Source organism: Diceros bicornis, chromosome 31 (assembly GCF_020826845.1).
Source record: "Diceros bicornis minor isolate mBicDic1 chromosome 31, mDicBic1.mat.cur, whole genome shotgun sequence".
Taxonomy (NCBI): domain Eukaryota; kingdom Metazoa; phylum Chordata; class Mammalia; order Perissodactyla; family Rhinocerotidae; genus Diceros; species Diceros bicornis.
This window is the reverse complement of record NC_080770.1, coordinates 34446459-34474369: the sequence shown is the minus strand read 5'-3', so window position 1 is coordinate 34474369 and position 27911 is coordinate 34446459. Positions and strand designations below refer to the sequence as shown.

Genomic DNA, 27911 nt, shown 5'->3' with positions numbered 1-27911 from the left:
GTACATTGGACAGTCAAAAGGGGGTAATGAGTGGATAAAAATTCATCAACAACATGTCCCCAGATCCAGCCTTCCTCCTGGATTCCTGAATTTAGAGTCAGATCTTAAGACGTTAAGCCAGTGTTCAAGCGGTACAGATAAATTCAGCAGTGGTATCAGTTTACTCTCATGAAAACTGTCCTGGAATGTGGCCAGGGGTCCCCACGAATGGGGTTCTGACTGATTTATTGGGCTCTGGCTGCAGAGTTAGTACTGCAGCGGGCCAGCATTTAGACCATTCTTCCTTCCTGACTAGCAGTTGCTTCATGTGCATTACTGCTCCTGGAGCAGAGCCTCTGCCGTGCTGGGGACCCCGGGGGCCTGCAGGGGGGCCTAAGTTTTCAACACCCTCGGAAAGGCTGTTGGCCCCCAGCGGCTTCCTGCCACGCCTGCAGCGTGCGCTCCACACGTGCAGGGGAGGGAAGCCACACGTCAGGAAGCCCTGGGGGAGAGGCTACTGTTTTCTACTCGCTGTTGACAGGAATGAGAATTCAGCCAAAACGTCCATCTCAATTCAAGGTCAGGAAATCTTCATGGAACACAGAAAGAGAAAACCGTTTACAAGCCAGAATAGCCACACAAAATAATCCAGAGTTACGCCTACTCCAATTGCAAGTGTTTCTGCATGAAAATGAAATCATATCTCATTAGGGTCTCTCTCTCATGAGCAAGGTAAACTGTACTTCTCGTATCGAAAAATATTTTTAAAGACTGGGAGTTATGGACTGGGTCAGCCCCCCTGGCGTTTACCGCCCCCGTCCTGAGTTACCACGAGAGCATGGTGGCCCAGCGGTGGTGCGGGGGGCGTCCACTCATTAGGGCCTCCTTTGTTCACACGCTCCAGGGAGCCAGGTCCTCAGCGTGGCACGTCTAGACGTGCCATCTTCTCAGTGTCCCAGAGATGATGGGAAATGGGAAGGCGACTCATACTAACCAAACTCAGGCGAGATTAAATTGTAGCCGAGAATGTAATTGTAACCTTCTGAGATCAAATGGCCCAGCAAACGGCACGCTCTTAGGGCTGCTCTCCCTGTAGGGAAACTCCAGGCAGCCATCGCAGAAGCGCGTTGAGGAGGCTGTTGAGTGAGTCTGAACAACGACAAGAGGCGTAGAAAGTGTCCTTGAGCTGGTGGTTGTATCTCGTGTCACACACTGTGCAAAGTGCCTTACATATATCATTTAATTTGGTCCTCATAACAATTTGTAATATTCTGTTATTACCTCATGTTATACCTAAGGAAACCGAGAAACAGAGAAGTTAATTAAACTGCCCGATGTCACACAGCTATTGTGTATGATCAAAGGGTACAGAAAACTGTTTGTTCATATATTTCTAGCCCTGTCCAGAGAGAGACCATGTTTACTTTTTAAAAATCAGGTTTATTGAGGTATAATGTACATATGAGCAAATTCACCAATTTTTGTGTCCCACTCAACCAGTTTTAACAAATGTACAGTCATGTAACCACGACCCCAGTCATGATATAGAACATTTACATCATCCCGACAAGTTCCTCAGGCCCCTCTGAAGTGAATCTGTGCCCCTCATCCCCAGCTCCTGCCAACCACGGATTTGTTTTACGTCACTATAGTTTTCCCTTTTCTAGAACTTCATATACATTGAATCGGACAGTATGGAGTTTTGTGTCTGGCTTCTCTCACTTAGTGCAATGCTGTCTGAGCTCCAGTCACATTGTATATATATCAGTAGGTTTTTATCTTTCCTTTTTATTGCTGAGTAGTCTTCCATTTGTATATCTTCTTTAGCCAAGTGTCTCTTCAAATCTTCTGCCCATTTTAGTTGAGTTGTCATCTATTATTGAGTTGTAAGAGTTCTTTATATATTCAGGATATAAGTCCTTTATTAGATACGTGTTTTGCCAGTATTTTCTACTAGTCTGTACCTCACCTTTTCATTTTCTTAATGGTATCTTTGGAAGAGCAAAATTTTAAAATTTTGGTAAATCCATTTTATGATTTATGCTGTTTATATTGCATCTAAGAAATCATTGCCTACCCCAAGATTGCAAGATTTTCTCCTATATTTTCTTATAGAAGTTTTATAGTTTTATGGGTTACATTTAGTTTTCTGATTCCTTTTTTTTTTTTGTGAGAAAGATTAGCCGTAGACTAACATCCATGCCCATCTTCCTCTACTCTATATGGGACGCCACCACAGCATGGCTTGATGAGTGGTGTGTCTGTGCGCGCCCAGGGTTCCGAACACTCGAACCCCGGGCTGCCTGCTGAAGTGGAGTGCGCGTGCCTAACTGCTATGCCACTGGGCTGGCCCCTGTTTGCTGATTCCTTTTGAGTTAACTTTTTGTATAGTGTGAAGGATTGAGATTTATCTCTTTTTTTGCATGTAGATTTCCAATTATTCTAACACCATTTGAATTACCCTATTGAATGACCTTGGCATCTTGTCAAAAATCAGTTGACCACGTATGCGAGTCTATTTCTGAACTATCTACCGTGTTCTTGTCTATTCTTACAGCAATATCACACTGTCTTGGTTAGGTAGTAGGTGAGTCCTCCACCTTTGTTCTTTTTCAAAATTGGTTTGTATTGAGATCCTTTGCTTTCTATGCAAATTTTAGAATTCACTTGTCAATTTCTACCCCTAAAAAGCCTCCTGGGATCTTGATTGGGATTGTGTTGAATCTATAGATTAATTTGGGGAGAAATGACGTCTTACTATTAAATCTTCAGATCCGTGAACCGGGTATTGCTCTTCATCAGTCTAGGTCTTCTTTAATTATTCTCAGCAACGTTTGGCAGTTTTCATTGCACAGATTTGGGACCTGTACATTTTAATAAACAAAATGTTTATTAAAATAACATTTTAATGTTAAACATTTTAATGTTTTGTTAAACTTACGGATAAGTTAATTAAACTTTATTAAATTTTTGCTTGTTAAATTTATCCCTAAGTATTTTGTTAAATCTATCCCTAAATATTTAATATTCTTATGCTATTTTAAATAGTATTTAAACATTTTTCAATTTCTGATTGCTCATTGCTAGTATATGTATTTGTATTCTGTTACCTCGCTAAACTCACTTATTAGTTCTAGTTGAGTTTTTTTGGAGACTCCTTCAGATTTTCTACATAAACAGTCATTCTCTTTATGAAAAGACAATTTTACCTCTTCTTTTCTTATCCATATGATTTCTGTTTCTTTTTCCTTACCTTACTACACTGGTGAGAATCTTCAGTACGACGTTGAATAGAAGTTATGAGAGTAGGCATCCTTGACTCATTCCCAAACTTAATTGAAAGTATTCAGCCTTTCACATTATGTGTGATTTTAACCGTGAGTTTTTTATTTTATAGATGTTCTTTATCAGGTTGAGGAAGTTCCCTTCCATTCCTAGTTGGCTGAAAGTTTTTATCATGAATGTGGTGGTGATTTTGTCAAAAGCCTTTCCAATCTATTGATGGATCATGTGGTCTGGTTAATATGGAAAATTACATTGATTGGTATTCAAATGTTGACCAACTTTGCATTCCTGGGATGAACTCCAGTTGGTCATGACGTTTTATGCCTTTTACACATTACTGGATTAGAGTTGCTAAACCTTTGTTACCGATTATTGTATCTATATTTATGAGGGATATTGATCTGTAGTATTTTTTGGTAATGCCTCTGTCTAGTTTTGATATCAGGTCTCATAAAATGAGTTGGAAGTGTTCTCTCCTCTTTTGTTTTCTGGAAGTATTTGTGTAGAATTGGTATTATTTATCCCATTAATATTTGGTAGAATTTACTAGAGAAGCCATCTGGGCCTGGTGTTTTCTCTGTGAGAAGGTTTTTATACTGTGAATTGAATTTCTTATTAGAAATAGGAGTGTTTAGGTTATCTCTTGCTTCTTAAGTGAGCTTTGGTAGTTTATCACTTAGAAGAAGTTTCATGTGAGTTGTCTAATTGTTGGCAGAAAGCTGTTCATAAAGTTCTACTGTCTCTTTAATGTCTTGAGGATTTCTAGTTATGTTGCTTCTTTCGTTCCTGATATTGATAATTTATATCTTCTCTCTATTTTCTTCATCATTTTAGCTAGAACCTTATCAGTCTTATAAATATTTTCACATATCTGGTTTTCTTCACTTCCTTTTCTATATTTTCCCAACATAAGTAAAACACTGAACAGACAACAGTAGTGCTGGGGGATTGTGCACTAACCACCCTTCTCGCGGCTTCCTAAAGAATGACAGAGTTTGTAACCAGCAAAGATGAAGCAGAGCTGTTGCAGACATTCGTAATCGCTGATATGAGCTGTGAAATATTAGTCATGGTTCTATTCATTCTGCAACAGTTTGGAAATTTCAATGTCTTGATGGTCAATTTAAAATTTCTAGACTACCTAGTATTGGGTTGATTAAGTTTTCTTTATTTCATTATGTTTCCTCTACTGTTTGGAAATTATACATCCGATTTATATTCTTAAGTTTTCCAAGGAGTCCAGGGTTCATCAGTATCTCTGTTCTCCTCTTGAATAATACAAGGACCTCAGCATGCTTCAACTATCATCACCCTTTCTTGCCTTACATGTTACTAAGGGTTAGTAATTTAGCTCCTTCTTGTTATTAAAATTCTGAATGCCACTATTTTTATTGTTTTATAAGATCAACGCCTGTTTAGATTTGCCCATAAATTTACCAGTTTCTTTAAAGGTCATTGCTTGTTATATCCCATTCATTCCTTTCCTTCTTCCTTTAAGAAGTTCCTTCCATAAGAAACTGTGAGTGATAAGCTTTCTCTATATTTCCTTTATTTTGTCATCAATCTTGAATAATAGTTTAGCAGGGTATAAGATTTTTCCCTCAGCAATATGAGGGTATTATTCCATTTTTTTTGCTTTCTATAGTTACTTTTGTGAAGTCTACTGTCAGTCTATTGTTATCCCTTTCTTCAATCTATTTTTTTTCTCTCTGGCACTTAAGATTTTCTCCATGTTGGGCATTCTGCAGTTTTATTACAATGTGTGTTCATGTGGATTTATGTTATATATTGAATTAGGAACTAGTTGTGTGTGACAGTTAATTTTATGTGTCAATTTGGCTGGGCCATGGTGCCCAAATATTTGGTCAAACATTTTTCTAGATGTTTCTGTGAAGGTCCTTTTTGAATGAGATTAACTTTTAAATCACTGGACTTTCAGTGAAGCAGATTACCCTTTATAATATGAGTGGCCTTGTCCAATCAGTTGAAGGCCTTAGTAAAACAAAGACTGACCTCCCCGAGCAAGAAGGAATTCTGCCAGAAGAATGCCTTTGGACTCAAGCTACACCTCTTCCCTGGGTCTCCAGCCTGTCAGCCTACCCTGCAGATTTTGTTCTTGCCAAGCCTCCACAATCGCGTGAGCCAGTTCCTGAAAATAAATCTCTCTCTCCCTCTATATACGTATAGACATATACACACACACACACCCCACATCCTGTTGGTTTTGTTTCTCTGGAGAGCCCTGACTAACCCTGACTGTTGTGCCTCTGGCATGTGAAAATTCACGTGTGTGCTTTAATCAATTCTGGGAAATTATCAGCCATTATCTCTTCAAATATTTCCTCTCGCCTCTCCCCGTTCCCTTTAGTCTTTCCTTTGGGAACTCCTAGTAGATATATGTTGAAATTTCTCATTCTAACCTCCGCTTTTCTTAATCTCACTCTGAGTAATTTTCTTAACTCTGTCTACTGGTTTGCTAATTCTTTATTCAGTGGTCTAAACTGCTTAACCCATTCATTGAGTTTTTATTTCCGTTCTTTTGTTTTTCTTTCCAGAAAAACAAAAATCTATTTGATTCCTGTTCAAATTTGCCTTTTGTTAAAAAATAGAGAGCATTGTTCTTTTGTTATGTTTCAATTCTTAGTATTTGTAATCAATTTTTAAAAAAGTATTTTATATTATCTTTTCTTTTTTTTGTGAGGAAGATCAGCCCTAAGCTAACATCCATGCTAATCCTCCTCTTTTTGCTGAGGAAGACCGGCTCTGAGCTAACATCTATTGCCAATCCTCCTCCTTTTTTTTCCCCAAAGCCCCAGTAGATAGTTGTATGTCATAGTTGCACATCCTTCTAGTTGCTGTATGTGGGACGCGGCCTCAGCATGGCCAGAGAAGGGGTGCGTCGGTGCGCGCCCGGGATCCGAACCCGGGCCACCAGTAGCGGAGCGTGCGCACTCAACCACTAAGCCACGGGGCCAGCCCCTATATTATCTTTTAAACTCTTTTTTGATTAACTGCAGTTCTTGGGGTCTCTGTGCTGTGGTTTCTGATACCTGCTCACGGGAAGAGCGTTGTTATCCTGGTACTGCACAGCTTATTTACTTCTTTTGTCGGTTTATTTTAAGCTCATCTTGAGTGAGTCTTTATTTTTCCATGGAAATTCCTCACAGTCTGGGTTGCAAGTATGCCCCTTCAGAGAAAGTTTGTGTTTGCCTCCTCCTAGGGAGATGGGGAATCACTGGCCCAGTGTAAATTTTCATTACAGTTCCCCGGGCTGTGCATTTATGGTAAATTCAGGATCTGTACAAGCCATAGGCATGAGGTTTTGAGTTCTCAGGGGAATTTTTGTTTTCTCTCCTCCAGAATCCAGGCAGCGATTACAAACTTTCTTGACATCTCTCTGTGCCTGTGGATAGATTTTTTTCCAGCCCACCCTTTGATGGTGGGTGTAGCTCTGTGCTCTCTCTGCTTTTATGTAGGTTTCTTGCTTCCAACCTCCGCTTCACAGCAATGCTCGTCTCTTATATCTGTGTGGAACAGGTTGCAGTGGCCAGTAACTTTCTCAGGGCGCCTCAGTGTCAGCTTTATGCAGCTTTTCTGGCCTCTATTTATCTGGACCTCTGTTTGTTCTTCCTGCAGCTCAATGTTGCATGTAAATATCTTTGGATCGATTTTATCCAGCGTTATTAGGTGTAGTAGGTTGTCTTAGGCTACTGTCCTGCCCAAACTAAGCACTCTCTGGTTTAGATTTTACTTCTTTGTATACATCTGGGTGCGATGTGTCTCACCTCCCTTGTTCAGTAAAGCTGGGTGTACTCATCACTGGGCCCCTTGGTTTCATTATAAGCCATGACAGGCAGGATCAGAAGATTCACATTCTTTTCTAATGATCCCAAGTCCCCAGCAATTAAAACCAACTATGTTTTTTTCTTCAATCATCAGCTAAGAAAAAAAAATATTTTGTCTATATTCAAATAAAAAATTTCCTTTCTCAGTAGCTCATTTCCTCTGATCACACTAAGCAAGTAAAATCTTAGAGAATACTGCAAATTGTGTTGCAGCAAACACTGTGAAGGCAACGTTTCTTCAACAAAAAATGATGCCCAACATAGTTAAGAAGTCCCACTTAGTAGTAAAAATAATAAAACAAACAATCATTTTTTCAGTGCCCGCTAAGTTATTTAGCTACCTCTGAAATGTATCTTTAACCTGTTGACTTTTCTCCATCCTCATTGCGAGCAGCCTAGTCCAAGCCTCCGTCATCTCTCTCTAGGATTCTGCAATGGCCTCCCACCTGGTGTCTCAATAAAAAGCATGTTTAATAACAATGATGATAATAAAAATGCTGCTAAGAATCAGAATTTTATTTCTGGAAAACTGTAGGAAAACTGTAAGAGCCAGTTAATTCATTGAGTAAGAGGTTGGACTGGATAATTTCAAAAACCTTTTTCCACTCTAAGATTATATTATTCTGATTAGTGTTTTTCAGACTCTCTATGGATTAGAACCAATTGTGTATTTTTGTTTGTTTTTTAATTTTCAATCCACCATGGACTGATACTTTGGTAAAATATGATAAAAAGTGAATGTCTGGAAAAATAAAAAATTTAAAGGGTATACAAAATAAAAGCCCAATTTTTTATCACTAGATTCAATAGACATAAGAGTACTCCTTCAAATTGCTATAAGTGTTTCTACATGTGTTTTAATTGTAGCTTGATGCATAACAAATTATCCCGAAGTTCAGTGGCTTAAAACAACAATTATTTACTTACACAATTTCTGTGGGTCAGAAATTCAGGAGCAGCTTAGTTGACTGATTCTGGCTTAGGAATCTCTTGTGAGGTTATGTTCGAAGTGTAGGCCAGGGCTGCAGTCATCTGAAGACTTGACCGGGGCTAGATCTGTTTTCAAGGTAGCTCCTTCATATGATTGGCAAATGAGTGCTGGCTGATGGGCCACATGGACCTCCCCGTAGAGCTGTTTGAGCATCTTTTTTTTTTTTTGTTTTTTGTTTTTTGTTTTTCAGTGAGCATGTGGTTTTTTTTTTTTTTATTGATATTTTAATGGTTTCTAACATTGTGAAATTTTGGGTTGTACATTTTTGTTTGTCCATCACCCCATATATGACTCCCTTCACCCCTTGTGCCCACCCCCCACCCCCACTTCCCGGGTAACCACAGTCCAGTTTTCTCTGTCCATGTGTTGGTTTATATTCCACATAGGAGTGAGATCATACAGTGTTTGTCTTTCTCTTTCTGGCTTATTTCACTTAACATAATACGCTCCAGGCCCATCCATGTTGTTGCAAATGGGACGATTTTGTCTTTTTTTATGGCTGAGTAGTATTCCATTGTATATATATACCACATTTTCTTAATCCAATCGTCAGTCGAGGGACACTTAGGTTGCTTTCACTTCTTGGCTATGGTGAATAATGCTGCAATGAACATAGGGGTGCATAAGCCTCTTTGGATTGTTGATTTCAGGTGCGTTGGATAGATTCCCAGTAGTGGGATGGCTGGATCATAGGGCATCTCTATTTTTAATTCTTTGAGGAATCTCCATACCGTTTTCCATAGAGGCTGCACCAATTTGCATTCCCACCAGCTGTGTATGAGGGTTCCTGTTTCTCCACATCCTCTCCAACATTTGTTGTTTTTTGTCTTGGTGATTATAGCCATTCTAACGGGCGTGAGGTGGTATCTTAGTGTTGTTTTGATTTGCATTTCCCTGATGATTAGTGATGTTGAGCATCTTTTCATGTGCCTGTTGGCCATCTGTATATCTTCCTTGGAGAAGTGTCTGTTCATTTCCTCTGCCCATTTTTTGATCGGGTTGTTTGTTTTTTTGTTGTTCAATTGTGTGAGTTCTTTATATATTATGGAGATCAACCCCTTGTCAGATGTATGTTTTGCAAATATTCTTTCCCAGCTGGTTGGTTGTTTGTTCATCTTGATTCTGGTTTCATTTGTCTTATAAAAGCTCTTTAGTCTGATAAAGTCCCACTTGTTTATTTTTTCTTTAGTTTCCCTAGTCTGGGTAGGCATGTCATCCGAAAAGATTCCTTTAAACCCAATGTCAAATAGTGTGTTGCCTATATTTTCTTCTATGAGTTTTATAGTTTCAGGTCTCACCTTCAGGTCTTTGATCCATTTTGAGTTAATTTTTGTGAATGGCGATAGCACATGGTCTGTTTGAGCATCTTCATGGCATGGTGGCTGGTTCTCTCCAGAGCAAGTGATCCAAGAGACGGCATGATGGAAGCCCCAAAATCTTTTATGACCTAACCTCAGAAGTTACCTTCTATCATTTCTGCAATATCCTATCGATTAGACAGGTTAGTGCTATTTGATGTGGGTGGAGACTACACAGAGTACGAAGCCAGGAGGCAAGAATCATTGAGGGCATCTTGGAGACTGGCTATTACAAACACTGACTCCCAAGTTCCATACTTAGCGGTCTGTAAACCACATTTTGAGTAGCGAATTCCTACAGGTAATCTACAATAAGTTCCTCATTGTGCAAATAAGGAAACTGAGGTCTGCCTAGAGACACACCCCTAATTAGAGACACAATCAGGTTTCCAATTTCCATTTCCGTGTTCTTTCTATCACATTACATTGACAATCTTAGCTATTTTACCTACTATATATCTAAGGGGGGATTTGCATCGAGCTGCCCATTAAGTAATGAGAATGAAGGGTCAGGTGGAAAGGCTGTGACACACAGAAGCTGCTGCTGTGGGTTTTCTTAAGATTACCCCACAGCTGTCTTCAAGGTGGTCATCAAATAGGATAATTCAGTGTGCCCAGTTCAAAAGCTTCACAATGTGACAATGGAAATTGACTTGATTTATCTTCAAAGATTCTATTAACTCAGAGAATCGATGATTTTCTGGGAGAATTAACACACAGCCACTGGTAGAGAATGGAGTGACTTTAGTGCTTTGAAACTTCTTTTAACGCAATTCTTAGATCAGCGTACAAAACATTATAGCTTAGATTCCTGATCCTATGATACACACATTTCAGAGCCAGATGATTAAATCTTGATCCTAATTAGAAAGGAAATGCAGAATTTGTAGTAAACGCATTTTATTAGGTTGAGAAATAACCTGCTTCAGAAATTGGTACTGAGTGAATCCTCCTAAACATATCATTCACTTCACGTGTGTGTGTTTGGGGGGAATTGCTTGCTTGAGACACATTTTTCATTTCTAAGGTCAAAAGTACATTAAAATTGTGACTACTGAATAGTAGTAGATCACCGACTCCTAAACCGTATTTTTCCTCTCTTACCTCTCCTATTCTTCTCCCAGTTGAACCAAAAGCCCCAAACAAGAAGTCAAGATTCCTGTGTTTTTAAAAAACTTTTTATTTGTAAATAGTACTAAAATTATTAAAAAGTTGCAAGAATAAAAATAGTGTGCCTGTATATCCTTTACCTAGATTCACGTGTTAACGTTTTTACTCAATTTGCTTTAGCATTTATTCTCTCTGCACACACACACACAAATTTTTTCTCAATCATTTGAGAATAAGTTACATACATCATGACCCTTTACTCCTAAATATTTCAGTGTGTTATTCCTAATAATAGGAATATTCTCTTACATAACCACAGTACAGTTATCAACCTCAGCAGATTTAACATTTGTGCAATACTCTGAACTAATCTACCCATTCATGTTCCGATTTTATCAATTGACCCAATGATGTCCTTTATAGCCTTTTTTTCCCCTCTGGTACTGGATCCAGTAAAGGGCCAGGTATTGGATTTAGTTGTCAGGTCTCCTTAGCCTTCTTTAACCTGGAACATTCCCACAGCCTTACTTTGTCTTTTATGACATTGACATTTTGGAGGATAGAGTCCATGTCCCAACTTTTTTAAATACAACGTTCATCATTTTGAGTTTGCTTGATAATTTATCTCATAATTAGATTCGGGTTGTGCAGTCTCAGCCAGAATATAAAACAAGTGACTCTGTGTCCCTGACAGTGTCACGTCTGGGGCCACACAGTGTCTCTCTGCCCCCATGGGTCACCCAGTCGAGGTGTCATCATTTCTCCACTGTGTAATTGCTGGTCTCACCCTGCAACTGATGGGCAATATGTGGAAGCACTTGAAGACCGTAGATCATCTCACTCGCTCTTTGTTGAAATTTAGCAACTATTGATGATTCTAGCTTGATTCTCTCATCTCACTATGGTGGTTGCACAATGATGATTTTCTGGCTCCCACACTCTCTTCACATTTACCAGCTGGCACTCAAGTTTCTGTCAGCAAGAGCCCTGCGTTCTCCCGTGTTTACTGATTGTTGGTATGAGCGCATGAATTCTTATTTTTTCCCCAGTGGTTTATAACCCATTACTGTCCTTAATTATTTTGATAGTCAAATTGTCCAGATCTGGCCATTGATGACCCTTCAAGCTGGCTTCTTTGCCCCTGTGGCATGCCTGCGTCATTATGTTTTGAGCACTTCTTTGCTTGCTGGCATACGATGTTCTGGGCCCATCTTGTACCTCCCTTGCTCCCTCCCCCCATCCCCTTGGAGATTCCTGAGCTTTGATTTTGATTTGCCATTCAGTCTCAAAATTGCGGAAAACCTCCTCTCCGTTATTTATTTACTCACAGGCCCCAGGTCCCTCTCCCGCCAAAGCCCACCACCACCACCACCGTGAAAGCTCTGGGCTCACCTGACTACTTGCTCTGCAAGGTCAAGGTCTCTGAGTCTTTGCTCTTGCCCCTGTCACCTCCTTCCCGGTCCAGGGTCATTTCAAATGTCATTTCCTCTTTACTGCAGACAGCCACCTGAGCTGACCTAATTGTTCCCTCATCTGTGTTTCCGTAGCACTTTTTACATATCTTTATTATGGTGCTAATCTTGTATTATGGTGCTTTGCTTACATTTCTGGCTAGACTGAACTCAAATATTTTCAAATAACCTGGGGAGAAAACTATTAGTTTTCCCTATTTTGCAGAAGAGCAACCTGAGGTTCAGGGAGGTGAGCCTAAGAGAGCGGCAGCAGAGGACAGCTGAAGGCCCTCGCTTACAGCCTGCTTCTGTCATGTTTTAGCTGGTAGACCTTAGGCAAGTTACTAAAGCTGTCTGTGCTTCAGTTTCCCAGGCAGTAAGATGCAGATGAGAGTAAACAGAAACTGGCACATAGGGCCGTTGCGAGGATTAAAGGAGTTACTATTTATAAAGCACCTAGAATGCGGCCTGGCACACAGTGAGTCTATGTGATGTTTGTTAAGTAAATAAAGCACGTCACTGCAATTCAAATCCAAGTCTTCAGATGATAAAGTTCCTAGCCGCTGCTCTATTTTCACTTTGTAGGACTCCATGTTTCCCTCAGAAGCAGTGGTTCTATTAGAGACAGCAGTAAAGGGAAGCTGGGCCAGGACATAAGACATTAATGAGAGGAGACGAAGAAAAAGGTTCCAGCAAACTGCTGAATTAAGACATGGACCAGGGCCGGCCCCGTGGCTTAGCAGTTAAGTGCGCGAGCTCCACTGCTGGCGGCCCGGGTTCGGATCCCGGGCGCACACCTATGCACCGCTTCTCCGGCCATGCTGCGGCCGAGTCCCATATGCAGCAACTGGAAGGATGTGCAACTATGACATACAACTATCTACTGGGGCTTTGGGGGGAAAAATAAATAAATAAAATTTAAAAAGACATGGACCAGGGAATGGAGCAGGGGGCCGGTCCTCCTGACTCTGGGTCTACAGCGTGTGGGTTACACGCTCAGCCAAGGACCACCAGGCGAGACTCTGGGAACTGGTCTCTCGGGAAGTCTCTTCACACGTCCCTCCTCTCGGGTCAGTTGTGGGTTAGACGTTTGGGGCCCTGGGGTGACTTGTCACACAAGGACTCTGCCTGTGCATTCACAATTCTGCAAGACTTGCCATTGACAAATGGGACACGTTAATTATGGCTCCACTGAGGACAGCACAAGTGTTGGCTGAGCTCCGGAATTTTACGTGTGTGGTACTACCACAGGGATTAAGAATGAAGTTTATATTTCCAAAGCAAGAATCATTTTTATTTTTACCTAATACTGCTCATTGGATAGTTGCATAGCTAAAATCTATTATTATTGTTATTATAATTAATGTCGATATGGTTGAAAATGGTGGATTGAATTGAGACTGAGCTGGTAGATAATAACTGTTAGCTGAGTGACAAAACTATGTAAGAGTTTTCAGTTTAGGGACCGGGGTAGACAGTGTTTATCTACATGTGGAAAAGTTACTCAGTGATTAACGTTTGTGTCAAATATTAACTATTTATTAACTATTAGCCCATGATCTGCCTAACTGGGGATGTCTGGGAACAGCCATTCTCAAACTCCAGCACGAGGAGAATCATCTCCAGGGCTTGTGAGAACTCAGATTGCCAAAGCCCAGCCCCAGAGTTTCTGACTCACTCTGTCTGAGGTGGAGCCCATGAATCTTCGTCTTTAATAAGCTCTCAGGTGGTGCTGACACTGCCCATTCAGGGACACAATTAGAGAACCACATCCCCTTTGCTGATTTAGAACAAAAATCCCCTCACCGGCAGCACCTTACCACCACCTGAGTTGAAACGCAATATAATTAGATTTTTTAAAAATAGGCCACTTAAGCAAATTTCCCAACCACTTTTAGCATTTTACAGACTGAGACAGCCATCACTTAATTATTTCTCCTCTAGAAGAAAAGAAGCAAACCTTAGCGATGGAGGTTTTAAAGGGATATCATAGTTAATTAACGGTAGCATTAGAGTCATGTTTCTGCTGTCTTGATAATTAAACACATTAGGACTTCTTGGTGTTTGCCAATATTTTTACGAAACAGTTGAGAAGCAAACCCATCTAGGTTTGTCTTTCATCAGCACAGGCCTGAACTAGCGAGCTGAGATGAAGGCCAGCAGGTGGCGCTCTGAGCCAGTTCCCGGCAGCCTGGCCCAGGGTGCCTGCTCTGCATCCTCCCACGGAGGTCCTCTCCACCGCTTGTCATGAAACACCCCGAGACACACGTCTTGGAAAATCGCAGTGTCAAGCTCAGCATCTTTGCCACATTTCAAACTAGGTAACTACCTTCTCTCCCAAAGGGAGTCTGTTTTATGTATTTGTGTCCTTTCTAGGTTACAGGTTCCCAAAGGCAATGATCTTGCCTTCCCTTCATTCTACAGCCCTCTGAGCTGCACGATGACCTGTTAACATGATTGCTGCTCATACAGAAACGTGCCTGTCTCACACAAACCCTCGCAATAAACGGAAGTTTTTATTTGTCCTAAGAGTAAATTGCTTATTTACTTCTCCTTTACAATAGAAAAAGCCATTTTCCTGCCATCCCAAATTATAAGTCATTATCAAATCAACAACACCGCATTTTAGTCTGTCATTTTTATTGTCTGCAGTTTTTTTTAACTACACACAACAAATACTTTGATATAATCTAAGATAATAAAATAGTTGAACAATTTTTTTTTTTTTTAGATTTACATTTGTGTAGAAACAATATGTGGAACTCCTCACCTCAAAACTAAGGTGTCTAAAAACAGTGATTCATCAGCATTGCTTTCAATAATTGTTTGGTTAAAAGTTGCAGTTTCCATTTTCAACTAAAATGTGTCTCCGTGCAGTTTCCCTTAGGTCCAAACTTAAGGCCTTGGGGAGGTGGCCACAAAGAAAAGGACAGCACTCTCCTCTCTGTCCTTCCCTGTATGGAAGACAGTGACTGGAACAGGGCCGTCATAAAGCCAGGAAGAAAAGAAATCAATTGCACATCTCTAGATTTCAAGGGTCAAAGTCACAACACGTCTGCACACACGTTCCCTCTCTGTAGATGTGGCGTTCCAGCATGGTGGCACAGTGCCTGCTTGCACCCCAAACGCTCCTCTCCACACTAATCATGTCAGTTACCAAGGACAGGCTGTGGCCATTGTCCATAAGTTCTCCCTGAAGGCCAGTCACTTTGTCACATTTAAGTCTTGTCCCTTGTAGTGTCACTTGGGTGCTGTGTCTTGGTGTCCAATTAGGGTCTACCATCCCCTCAGAAATGCCTCATCCCACCCTCAAATCCCCAAAGTGCCTAAGAGTGAAGACCCCACGGAGACAGTGACTTTCAGTGAAAACCCTCCCCAAAGACGTGGGGACTCTAGCCTATATCATTCCATTCATCTTAGTCCACTCGTAGATGTCCTGCTCGCACACTATGTCAGAGTTGATGAGGAGGTATCTGTCGCCCACACAGAAATGCTTCTGACAGGCGGCGCATTTGAAGCATTCCAGGTGGTACACCTTGTCTTTCACCCGCATCGTCATCTCGTAGGCTCGGATCCGCTTGTCACAGGATGCGCAGAGACCATCTTGGCCAAAAAGCCTGGGGAAAAAAGAAAGAACAGCTAAGAAGACAGTGGCAGAGACAATACTGGAAGAAAGGGCTTGAGGATGGGTTCCATAAACTAGGCTGAATTTCCAAGAAGTCAGGAAGCAAGGAGGAGCTGGGTCCAGACAGATGGTGGACTTGTAGAGTCTTTCCTAGAAGGGAGACGGCCCTCCAGGATGAGCCCAAGATCTGCGGCATTTGTGTCTGGCATAACTCGACCCTTTTCTGAGCTCTCTCCCTACCCACAGCAAGCATGCTCCACGCCTCTGGCGCCTCCTGGGTGGGAGAGACTCACAGCTGAAGTGCTTTAAGAGGTTAGGCATGTATTGCATATACCCACCCCCCAGGGGAGCTCGCATTTTAGAAGAGGAGCTGGAGGGAATAGACCAGGAATGCAAAAAAATGGGCATCTTTCTGAGGCTCCCAAACTCTTTGTGACAGCCACTAATTCCGCCCACAGGGAGGGGTGGTCTTGAATTCCTCCACAAGCTAGAAAGGCCATTTCCACACGACTGTTTGCTGGGACCCCAGTTTCTGGAGGACAGAGGGAGTTCAACAGAAAACATGCTGCAGTTACTCCTGCCTCAGAGAGCTGGAGACAAACAGCACCTCTCCACACTGAGTGAAGATCTTAATTCAAGGTCCTCACTGCCCCCGGGGATGACTCTCTGGGGAAACTTTTCTGACACTGAAATCAAGACTCTCCTAAGTCTCAGTTGATGAGCCACTTATTTCAAGCAATATTCAGTGTTGAGGTGCAAGATGCAACACAGTGGAGCCGAGTGCAGTGGTTCTCAAAGTGTGGTCCTGGGACCAGCAGCATTTGTATCACCTGGGAACTTGTTACAAATGCAGATTCTCAGGTCCCCTGATGGAGACACTCGGGGTGAGGCTCAGCAGTCTGTGTGTTAACGAGAATCACACTTCCAGGGGATTCTGATGTAGGCTGAAGTTTGAGAATCAGCTCAAAAGAGTGGAATAACACAAACATTGGAGTCAGAAGACCCAGATGCCATCCAGGACTAGCCCTGAGTACCTGAGTGACCTGGCGAGACCTCTGATTCCTCTGAGCTTGTGACACAGCCGTGATCAGCGCATCTACCTAGTTCGGCTGTTAGAAGGATCAAAGGGAGCCCGTCAAAGGACCAACATTCAAGGGCTAAGCCAACACTGGTGGGTTTAACACATCTCGGGGGTGTTCCCAACTGCACCAGTCTCCCTACAGGAAGTCATTTTCTCATGTGCCTGATAACATGGCATATTCGCAGGTCCTTTCCACATAAGACCTTTAGGACAATTTTAGGTAAACGCTTGTTCCTCTTGGAAGTTCTTATTAGCTTCAGAAGAGAAGAGAATCAACTGGGACATTCTGAAGGGCTGTAGGGGAGAAAAGGGCAGTTGACAAATTTTGAAACATCTGGGCAAAATTAACGCCATCAAGGAGACGTAGTCTGTGGGTAAGAGCTCACAGTGAGAGCCGGGGCCAGCTACTTCCCTCTGAATCTCACTCTCCATTTGAAGATCTCTGAGTGTTTTCAAGGTACCGCCTGGGATCAAATTCACGCCTGGGGAGAACATTTTATCCCAACATAGCAGATGGTGGAGCTGTGGGGAACTGCCACCTTGGAGGTCACAGCATAGAAAGACAGTTTTGCTTTCCTGACTGTTCAGTAGGTTGAGTGTGGGCCTGAGTGAGGATAAACGACTCACCAAACAGTGTGCGGGAATGAAGCCAACTGCCTGGGTGTTAAGGCAGGAGAGCGTTTATTAAAGGGAAGTTGGGGGTAAATTACAACACACATCAGGCAGCTAATAGAGGGAAGGACGAAGGACTAAGATTTGGGAGGCAAGTTCAGGTCCAGCATCACCTCTAGTGAGCCAGGTGCCTCAGAGCAAATGACATCCTGTCTCCCAGCTTCTGTGTCTTAAGCTATGACAAGGACGCTGGAACAGAAGACCCTCTGCAGCCCCTTCAGCTCCGAGATTCTGAGATCCGACTTCCAGTAAATAAACCAGGACTTGACGTCTACCTTGAGCATCCACCTCTCGCACCAAGAATCAGTGCCTTAGGCTGGACATCCGAGAAGCAGACACAGAGGTCAGACTTACTAGGGACGTGTCCTCAGCGGAAACCAGTAAGGTAGCAAGGAGGCGGGAGGAAGGCCAGCAAAGTTGCAATCCTAGGCAGAGTCCCTCAGAGGGAGCTCTGAGGTTAGGGCTTCGTCTCCCGGGCTCCCGGCCGAGTGGCAGGCTTCAGCGCCCCTGTGCCAGTCCCTGGTTAGGTCCGCTGGGGTCTGGGGGAGGGGGCGTGCTTCTAGCGCTAACAGAGCAGATGCTGGCTGCTGAAAGTAAAACCACTGTGCAGAGCGGGGTGCACAGAAAAATTGACAGAAAGGGATCTGAGGGGCTCTGGACCGGGCACTGCTATGAACAGCTGCTGTTAGGTTCCCACAACACAACGCCACAGCTGCAGGGTTTATGCTCTGATGGGGGTCTCATGAATATTTGAGGCTAAATGTGTGAAAAGGCCTGTAACAGGCGAGTCAGCCACTGGAAATCCTCAAAAGTCATGGAATGGGGAGAAGGACTGAACCCCATCACAGGACCCATTCGGTCACCCTCCAACTTGTCTTTGTTAAAGATGCTGCCAGAGACGTTAAGAATGCAAGTAAACAGGTCTAATAGCTACAAGACTATCCCTGAAGCAGAAAATGATTTTTCTCCTCTGTCAAGAGGTGTCACATCTTAAGCTTTCTCTTGCCCATTTTAATAACAATAATATAAATATTAAAGGATGGCTGGAAACGCCTGCACTAACACAGTTAATTAACATGTAGCCTAGGAATGTAGCACGGAGAGGAATTATTTCATGTCACCAAGACACAAGTTAATTAACATTGGGTCCTCCCAGACTATTTTTTTCTCTCCTTTTTAAAAATGGAAAAGATTAACAAGCCCAGGCAGCACCGGGTTTATTCTTGGACGTTATATAAAACAGTGGAGATAGGGAGCAGCCCGGCTCTTTGACCTTACTCGAGCTGCACTTCATTTAATAAGATTCAAATGATTTGACAGGGACGGAGTCAGGGGCCCAGTGGGAATCATTTACCAGCTGCTTTTCGGCACTGACTTGGCAAACTGGTAGCGAGCAAAACCAGGTCTTTATTTATCCCAGTTCGATTTTCTTGTAACTTAATAAAAAATTGACCAAAATCATAATCACCGTCATTGAAAACCCTACTTATTTTCTCTGAACCACCAAATTTGCAAGGACTTGATCAGGGAATTGAGGAAAAAAAAGCTTCTTCTATCAGTCTCTGGGTAAACAGATAAGCTTCCTTCACTGTAGAATTGCTTGCAGTTTTTTCTCTTTTTTTTCATGTAAAATGTTCTGAGGGCAGATTTGGGAGGAAGAGCTGGCCTGGCAGCCAAGGGCACTGAGTCTAAACAAGCTTCCCCGGGTTAGGTGGTCCTCATGTATCAGGGCTGCTCGCTCCACAGAGAGGCCGATGGCAGAGAACTGACAGCTGCACAGCTGAGCAGATCTGACAGCAGAAGGCACAGAGTTACCTCCACAGCAGCTAATACGAAACTGGAGATGCTAGAACATTCCAGGCAAAGGCACTCATTGAGCGCCAGAAAATTCACATGGCCCACAGTAGGAACATCAGAGCATCAGCGACGTCCCCAGCTCCTGTCTCCCTGGGGCTGCAGAGTCCTATTTTGCCCTCCCATCTCTTTGTTCATTAGACAGGAAAAGCCTCCACAATGACGTCACGAGGGCTGGTGACAGGAGCAGTGACATGCATCTGATACGCCTGCACCAAGCACCTCACAGATTCCCCCAGCTAATCCTCACCTCCTCCTTGGAAGTATTAGGGAATTGAGGTTCAGAAGGTGAAGTGACACCCAAGGTCACAGAGCCAGAGGGCAGCGGTTCTGGGACTCAGACCTGTAGCCAGCTCCAGGGCCCTGGCCCCGTGACAGTCAAATGCTCAGAGTGCCATAGTGAGAACGTGCTTTCTATTTTTAAATTTCTCATCGCATAGTACTGAGCTCAAGCAAAAGAATACTTACAACCTACATGTACGTTTGGAAGCATTAAGTGAGCGCCTAAGACTCTCAAACTTCTCATCGGCAGCACTCCCAGGTCCTCAGGCCGCCCGCGAATTACCCCCCAATGCTATCTGAAGCCTGCCCCCCCAGGGGGGACCGCTATTCTGAATTTTGTGTTTATCATTCTCTTGCCTTCAAAATATTAGTATTTTACCACTTACAGATGTATCCCTGAGAACATGCTTCTCCCACAGGAAAAGATGCCAACTGCCCCTCTAGGGGCAGAGTGGGGGGTAGCTGAGACCCAGCCCTGCAGCTCTGGGGAGACAGACCCAGATGCAGAGGTCTGTGGCCGCTGACCCTCCTGCCCAGGGCCCCTGGGGGCGGGGAGGGTACCTGAGGTAGTCTCTCCGGCAGAGCTTCCGGCCCAGCTTGTAGTAGAGGCGCCGGCCCACCTCGCCCAGCCGGCACCCGCACAGGTCACAGCTCAGGCAGTCCTCGTGCCAGTACTGGTCGATGGCCTTCAGGAAGTAGCGGTCCCCGATGTTCTGCTGGCAGCCTCCGCATGTCAGCAGGGACGGGGGGATCTGCAGCACCTCGTCCACTGGCTCCCTGGAAAGGAGGCCAGGCATTAGGGACAACCTCATCTCGGTGAGACAGCACGGGCTCAGCAATCACTCTGGGCCATCAGGAAGCCTCCCTCAACTACCTGTCAGTGACGTAAGGAGAAAGAACCGGACAACATACCCCGAGGCCAGATGGCAGAGAGGCCCAGAAGCCTTGGGCTAGGGCAGGAGAGAGCCAGATCCCACACCTGAGACCCTGTGAGAAGTAAGTGTGGGGCACCAAGGGACAGCCAAGGCAACACCAGGGGGACTGCACACCTGCCACAGCCCAGCACCCCTCCCTGCACCTGCGGTCTGCCTTCTCCTTCCCCACTCGCCCCTCCTCCTCTCCTTCTCTATCTCCAAATTTCTCCTCCTTCTTCCTCCCCTGTACCCAGGGCCCAAGGGCGCTGCTGATCCCAGAGGAGGTGCTTGGGACTAAGAGTTGTTTGCTACCTGGACAGCTGACCACCTAGAGGGCTAAAAGTCTGCAAATTCCCTGTTGAATCCACGCTCCATCCTACCCAAGCCCTCCCAACTACACAAAAGCAGAGGTGACGAAGAAAGAAGAAAGCAGCCCCAAATTATTTGAAGTTGCTTTCTCTTCCTAAAATAAAAATTCCATCAGAATATAATAGGAATCCTCATTACTTTATGTTTTTTACAGAAATTCCGCATCCCATCCTTGTTACCGAACGAATCCTTGGAGAAATATCCCAGGTGTTAAGGCCACTGGTAAACTTATAAAGGACATCAAATAGACCTTTCTGCACGTGAACATTTTTGCAACAGCAAAACTGATCTGGATAAAGTTGGTTTAGGAAAGAAAATGAGGAAGAAGCAATGATTATTTTCACAGAGTGGAAGGCCAGTAAACAGACTCTGCAATCCCATCTGGGTAATTGTTAATTGTGAGCCCACGATACGCGTTCTTGCATTAAAAAGTCAAACAGCGCCTCCAGTTCACTTGGCTTAACTGGAATCTGAATACTCTGAAAATTTATTTTAAAACACATTTTAAAATAAATAACTTCATTTGCCAAAAGAAAATAAAGGGAGTGGGAGGAATGATTCCGGCATCAAATGAGACACAGGCAAAACCTAATACTTGTTGATTTGTAACAATTAACAAGTGCTCTTTTGAACCTTACTCAAACACAAATCTATTTTTTTTTTACATCTATTATGTTTTTAAAAATGGACCTGCTTCCAACTGTGAAATTCCCAAAGGGAGTCCAACCCCCCCACCCCCACCCCAGCTGGTGCCTTGAGGGTATAAATCTGTGTCTCCTTTTTCTAGATGACACTAACTCACCAAGTGACCAGGTGTCCTGACTGGCCTGTGCCCACAGAGCTCAGCACCCATGACACTCAGGGATGACGAGGCTCAGGTACCACTGTTGATAACACATCTGTCTGTAAAGTACACACCTCCCTATGGATATTGAGGGACACTAAAACCAAGCCCACACTTTGTAGATCAAGAATAAGGGTCCTTCATGAGATTACCTCCTTTTAGAACAAGGAAATGTGCATCCCAAGCCAATTTTCTTTTAAAAACTCAAGACTTCAAATAGTTTTAAGAATTCACTGAAGCCTGACTGGCTTCTCTTTGTTTCCACGGGTTATACATAAGGACTTCCATTCTCCCTTCTGAAAAATAATATACCCAGCATTTTCAAGTTCATCGACTCAGAGTGCATCTCTTCTCTTTCCACAGCCCATGGTCTTACTTCGGACTTTTGAACACACTCACGGAACCTCAACACCTCTGGATACCCTGATGCTGACGCTGCCAACCAACCGTGAAAGAGGAGAATTTGCACTTAGCTGGTGCAGAACTGCCTGGAACTAAAATGAACTGCTCTTGCTACTCACGGGGAGGTGGTAAGGGCCACCGATTGCCCTTGGGAGAGGAAAGCTCCACGTCCATGAATTCTGGCTGTCTTTTTGTCTAAATGTTTCATTTGCATATGCCTAGGCAAGTTTCTATCTGTAATTTGGAGATGCTGATGGGACTGACCCAAGTTGGCTTTTCATAAGTTCGCAATGAAGCATCTGGTAGGATAGTGGTCCGCAGTAGAAATGTTAGCAAAAGAGCTATTGTGATGGCCTGAGATAAGATAGGAAAGGCCAGGATAAGATATTGGTTCTATCTATCTTTTTATAATTAATGATAATATCACATTATCTTTGGTGGATGTTCCCAGCCAATAACTGAATGGGATTCACCCTCAAATTAATATTTTATCCTCTCCTAGAGCCCATCTGAATATCACACCTGAATGTACTTCAGCCCGGATTTCTGGGATGACTTCTCAACAATTTTCAAGGAATACAGGGAAAAAAAAATGTGCTGCAGTAATTTCTCAACTAGCCAGTCCATCTTCAATTAGAGCCTGTCTTCTCTGGGCAGACAGTGAAGTGAAGGACGGAGTGGAGGAGCATGGTTCGGTAGGTGCCTGCTGTGTTATGTGGTTAGGATATTTCAATTTTCTAATTTCAGTGAAAAGGCACAACTTTGAAAAGAGCAAACTTCCTTCAGGGAACCAAAACCTCCAGATTTATCTTCTAATAAAAGGATTAGTGACTAAGTTCTGCTGATCAAAAAGGCATTAGGCACCTTGCAAAGGCAATTCATCCAATTCACTTTCTTATTGTATTACTATGGTCTGGCCCAGGCTCTGAAAACTCACAGCTAAGTTGTAATTCTAGGTTTGTAAAAAAACAAGTGAGCAAAACACCCTTTAAACCCAGTGTTTGCACAGATATGTACTTTTTAAAAGGAGTGTTATTTTTCTCCTGAGAATTTAAGGAAGCTGGTTTTTACTAGAACAAACCCAGCTCCTTCTAGGACTGGTGTCTGAACCTTCAAGATTGAACAGTGATGTTTATATTCTCACTGGATCGTGGGACTTCCTGTGTTTTATGAGAACATGCTGAGCTTTTATGCTGGAAACTGAGGGTGAAACCCAGGTATATAAACACAACAGAAGGCTGAAATTGGGGGGAGGGGGGACTTCAATCAGGAAAGCACAATTCTTTTAAAGCAGGAAAAGAAAAGAAAACAAATGGCTCTTAAAAGCACAAATGGACAAGTCATTAACCAGCTCCTTTGGTCTGTGTAACAAATCCCTTCAAAGGATTAGATGGGGACTTCAAAGGAATAAAAATTTTCAAAACCAGACAGCTAATGAATCTTAAAAGGGCATTTGCGCTGATGGGGAAAATGACATCTTAAACAACCCTTTCTCCCCACGTTAACACGAAGGAGGAGTTGGAGGTACAGGGTGGGAATAGGGGACACTTTAAACCCGTAAGAGGCTCAGAAAATAAAGGCGGCCCATGCTCATTAGAGCGCTGGTTCCAACACCTTCTGAGGCTGTGATAAAAGCTATGAGACTCTGCTCCCCAGAAAAATTCACCTACACGCGAAATGGTGTAGTAACTTTCGAGGTTCACAGGCCCCCATCGGCGGGCCTCGAGGGGAGGGGTACGTGTATCCAGATGAACCCCGAATTTATCTGCTCTAAGGCTCCGGAGGCCAGAGCGGGCTCCGAGGTGGACGCTGGCACCCCTCACCCGCCCGTCCCTGGCGCTGCTGGCGGCCGCTCCACCTGCGGTCTGGCAAGGGCGCCGTCGGGGACTCGAGAGACATCCACTTGCAACGTCCCCCTTTCCAGGACCAAATGGACAAAGAGAAAGGAGACCGAGAGGGGAAGGGAGGGCAGCACGAAGCCAGGAACGCTCTCGGGACTGCACCTGCGCCCCTCCGCGCTCCCCTGTGCCGGCTCCCGGGTAAACTTTCCGGCCTGCGGTGGCCTCGGGGAGCGTCCCAGGTCCCGGGAGCGGCCCGCAGAGGCGCCGGGCCGACCCCCTCGCCCCGCCGCCCGCAGCCCCAGCCCCCGCCAGGGCCCCCGGAGTCACCCGCGAGGAAGGGGGAGCCCGGCGCGAGGCAGAGGGAGCCAAGGGCACGCCGCGGGCGCGCACCTGGAGCCCTCTGGCCGGCCGCCCGCCCGGCCACCCCGCCGCCCGGGCGCGAGGCCGTGGACCCCGAGGGTGGCAGGGGCGGGGGCGCCGCACTTACTCAGACGGGTCCAGGCTCTTCCGCTCGATGGCCGAGGACATTGGGGAGGGAGGTGGCGTGCCAGGCGGCGGGGGCGCTCCCTTTGTGGCGCGGGGCTGGCCGGCTGCCGGGGCTCGGACCCCCTCGGGTGCTCGGGCGCCGCCGCCGCCGCTCCTGCGCCTCCTCTTGCTCCGGCGCTCTGGCGGCGAGCTCGCCCCTCCGCGCTCAAGGACAGTCGCCGCGCTCCCTTCAAACGCCAAAGAGAGAGAGCGAATCACCGCGCGGCCGGCGCGCCGCGCCGAGGCCGAGGCGGGGACCGGGGCGCGCAGCCTGGCCCCGGCGGCTGCAGCTGCTGCCGCTGCTCAGGACTTAACCTTCCATCGCGCTCCCGCCGCCGCCCGGTCCGGCCCGGCTCGCGCGCTGTCGCCGGCTCCGCGCCGCCGGGGCTGTGCGCGCCCGCCCGGCCGCCGAGCCCCTCGCACCACCGGCCGGGGGCGCGGGCGAGCTCGCCGCCGGGGCGGGGAGGGACCGCGCCTCTCCCCCGGCTCCCTCCTCTCTCGGGAAGGTCTATTTTCGCTCAGCTTCCCTCTGTCTCTGGTTTCATTTCCTTTTTCCTGATCACGATTCAAATACAATAGAAGGAAATCACATTTAAAGAGACAGCTGCCCGGTCCCCCCTCCCCTTTTTTCTTCCTTTTTTTTTTTTTTTTTTTTTTACGGGGCTCCTGGGGATTAGCGATACAAACAGCAGCAGCATCGGGACGGACCGGGCTTCTTAAAGGGGCCGCCGTCGGGGACGGAGCGAGTCGCTCAGTAAACACCTCTCCGTGGAGAGGTGGCTGGGGGCCTCTAAAATCATCCTTTAGGGCTTCCCCTCTTCGACGTTTCCCTTTTGGTTACTAAGACTGAAAGTAACCAGCGGGCCGCTCCAGGAAGAAAGAAAAGACGAGAATGTGAAATGAGCACATACAGAAATGCAAGCGTTCCGAGTGGCTTTCGCGCCCGTCCGGGGTTCGAGGTCCCAGGTCAGCGGGCACGGTGCGCGGGGACGCCCCGGACAGCGCCGCTCTGCTGGTGCGGGCTGTGCCTGAGTCCGCGCTCCGGAGAGGCGACCGGAGCTGTGCGAGCAGGAGCGCACCGGCTGGGTACGCCTGAGCAGTGCCAGGGGCCGCTATCCTCGAGGGAGGGGCCACGCTGGTCTGAGTCTCCTCTCGGTCTGTTGGCGGCCGAATTCCCTCCCTCAGCATCTTTCAAAAATCGGACTCCTGCGGTTAAACTGGCCCCCTGTAAAGTGCCAGAAATACTCTGCACGGAGAAAAGTGCCTTTCCGATTGAAAAGCGCCTTTCCAATGACCAAGAGCAGTTCTTCAGAGACTATTCTGCCCTGGGCCAGGGCAAGAGAAAGCAGTCAGACTTGATGAGTTCAGGTTTCCCCACCAACCTCAAGGGCAAATTCTACGAAGAGGGAGGAATGCAGAAGGGGTGGGAGGAGGCAGATCGTCTGCCCTTCTGTAGAGAAAACCTTCGGGTCCCTGGGGCCTTATCAGAGTTCCTTGAAAATGATTACATTCAGAAATTATTTTTAAAGACGTATTTGTGCATGACACCAGTCACAGGTCTCATTAGGAGGAAACTACCGAATACTTTCAGAATCCATAGTTTTCTGTGAACAGTCTGGATCATGGTCATAGACATTTTATTCCCATTTTAAAGATGGCCAGGAAGGGCCTGGAGGACTTCACCCTGAAAGGTGGTGGTGAAGTCAGCAGTGAATGCCCGGATGCTTCCTTTTCCCTGCTCAGAGCCAATCCTCACTGACTTTTCACAAGTGTGACTAGAATTTACTATTGTCTGCATGCTCTGGTCATTTTCCTGTCTCCATGTCCAAGGCTTGGGTTCTTAATGGATATAATTCCAATGTCTCTCTCTCCCTGTGTGTGTGTGTGTGTGTGTGTGTGTGTGTGTGTGTGTGTCAAAGGAAGCCTTAGGGCAGCTTTGGGTCCAAGTCAAGGCCTTCAGTATATAAAAAGACGCTCTCTTGATCAGACTCTTGTTTTTAATTAAAAGAAGAAAACCCCTAGAATTTTCAGGCAAGCCTAAATTATGCGATAAGCATGTAACCCACCGCTCTACAATCAGAAATGAAAATAGACATACAGGTTGTGATTCACACTTTACCTGCTGACAACCAGTCAGTGTGGTGGTTAAACTGGAATCAGACCTGGGTTTGATTTAGGCTCTTGCTTAGCTAGCGTGGCCTAGGAAAGTGACAGTCTGGGGAGACAGTATTGGGCAGCTCTGCATTCCAACTCATGGCTTCCTACCCGTGTGAGCCGGGGACCGCAGCAGGGATTTAAACTCCAGGATCCTCATCTGTAAACTGGGGGTGCCAGGAGCTCGTGCGTGCATGCAAAGGTGGCACACGGACTTGCGGTGGGGTGGGGCTCGTAGCAGATAGGAGAATAAACGCACAGAAAGCACTTGGTGTATGTTAAGCCCTCATAAATGGCGGCTGCTATGTTATAGCAAAAGACATTATTGAGAGAATTTAAAAAGAGCTTGAAATTAAATTTAAACGCGAAATGGGGGTTTAAAATAAGAATTTCCCACCCAAATTAAAAAACGATTCCCTGTTTTTAAACAACAAACAGAGCAGGGGCCCATCACCTCATCTCCTATTGCTCCTAAACAAAACATATAAGCATTTTCCATCTTAACGTTCACGATCTTGGTGACTAGATGATATGTTTGCATCTGCTTGCTTTTATTAAATCTGATAAGTTGCTATTTTCCTTGCTACTGTTTTGCATGTGGCTCAGTTGTTAAAATAAATATATCCTTGGGTTCCAAGAGGTAACCTCTGAATGGCCAATATTTGGGCATAAAGTTTCCTTTTAATAATATGCTTCTGTTTTGACCTGAGTGTGTAAAGAAAGAGCGATGACTGCCTATGACTGGGGTCAGTTTCTTATCTTTCACAACTCTTTGGGGAGAACTTCCTCAGAGAAAGTGAATATTTGAAATGGTATCTGAAGATTTCAATTTCACACACAGTGGTTGTAAGAAGTAACTGCCCACCAGTGGGATTTCATTTCTATTCAACGGGCAATTAAATTGCTCAAATTTAAGTTTAACATTTAGAATCAAGTCTCAAAGTGTGTTTTTATTATAAATAATTTTAAAGCAATCATGACCTTATTATATCCTTCCATAGCAACCTTCTACCTCATGCAGAAGAGACAGTCAGTAACTATGGGCGATTCGAACGTGTAAAATGGTTCTTGAGACTTGGGGAAATCTGCATTTGATCCATACCCAGTGGGATTGCAATTCGATTCCTTCTTCACTCTCCCTACTCCTTGCAAATCTTAAAAACACTAAAATTTAGAAATTTTCCAAGTTTTCCTTCCTGAATGTGAATGTCAGAGGAAGACTGAGGCAGTCTGCATGAGGAATCTGACTCCAGGTGGACTATTTTTTCCTGCTGGTATTTTCTATTCTCTCTGCTTATTCTATTTACAGTTGTTTCCTAGGGAGGAGAA

General features: G+C 44.8%; 1 protein-coding gene across 1 annotated transcript; it reads right to left on the bottom strand.

Annotated features, from left to right (window-relative positions):
- Positions 1-14093: 14093 nt before the first annotated feature.
- LMO2 (LIM domain only 2) lies at positions 14094-25616 on the bottom strand. The gene is made up of 4 exons (XM_058527332.1): positions 25340-25616; positions 24391-24616; positions 20095-20310; positions 14094-15636 (listed from the first exon to the last, which is right to left on the bottom strand). Exons 1-4 carry the CDS (start codon positions 25614-25616, stop codon positions 15417-15419), a joined length of 939 nt encoding a protein of 312 aa, XP_058383315.1. The 3' UTR covers positions 14094-15416.
- Between the last annotated feature and the right edge of the window lie 2295 nt (positions 25617-27911).

Excerpts from the sequence above, each read along its gene's own strand:
- LMO2 (XM_058527332.1), bottom strand. The coding sequence starts at position 25,616 with ATGCTGAGGGAGGGAATTCGGCCGCCAACAGACCGAGAGGAGACTCAG. Across the intron at positions 24,617-25,339 it reads CTCGGAACGCTTGCATTTCT|GGAGCGCGGCGACTGTCCTT; the intron begins GTATGTGCTCAT and ends TGGCGTTTGAAG. Across the intron at positions 15,637-20,094 it reads TGCCGGAGAGACTACCTCAG|GCTTTTTGGCCAAGATGGTC; the intron begins GTACCCTCCCCG and ends TTTTTTCCCCAG.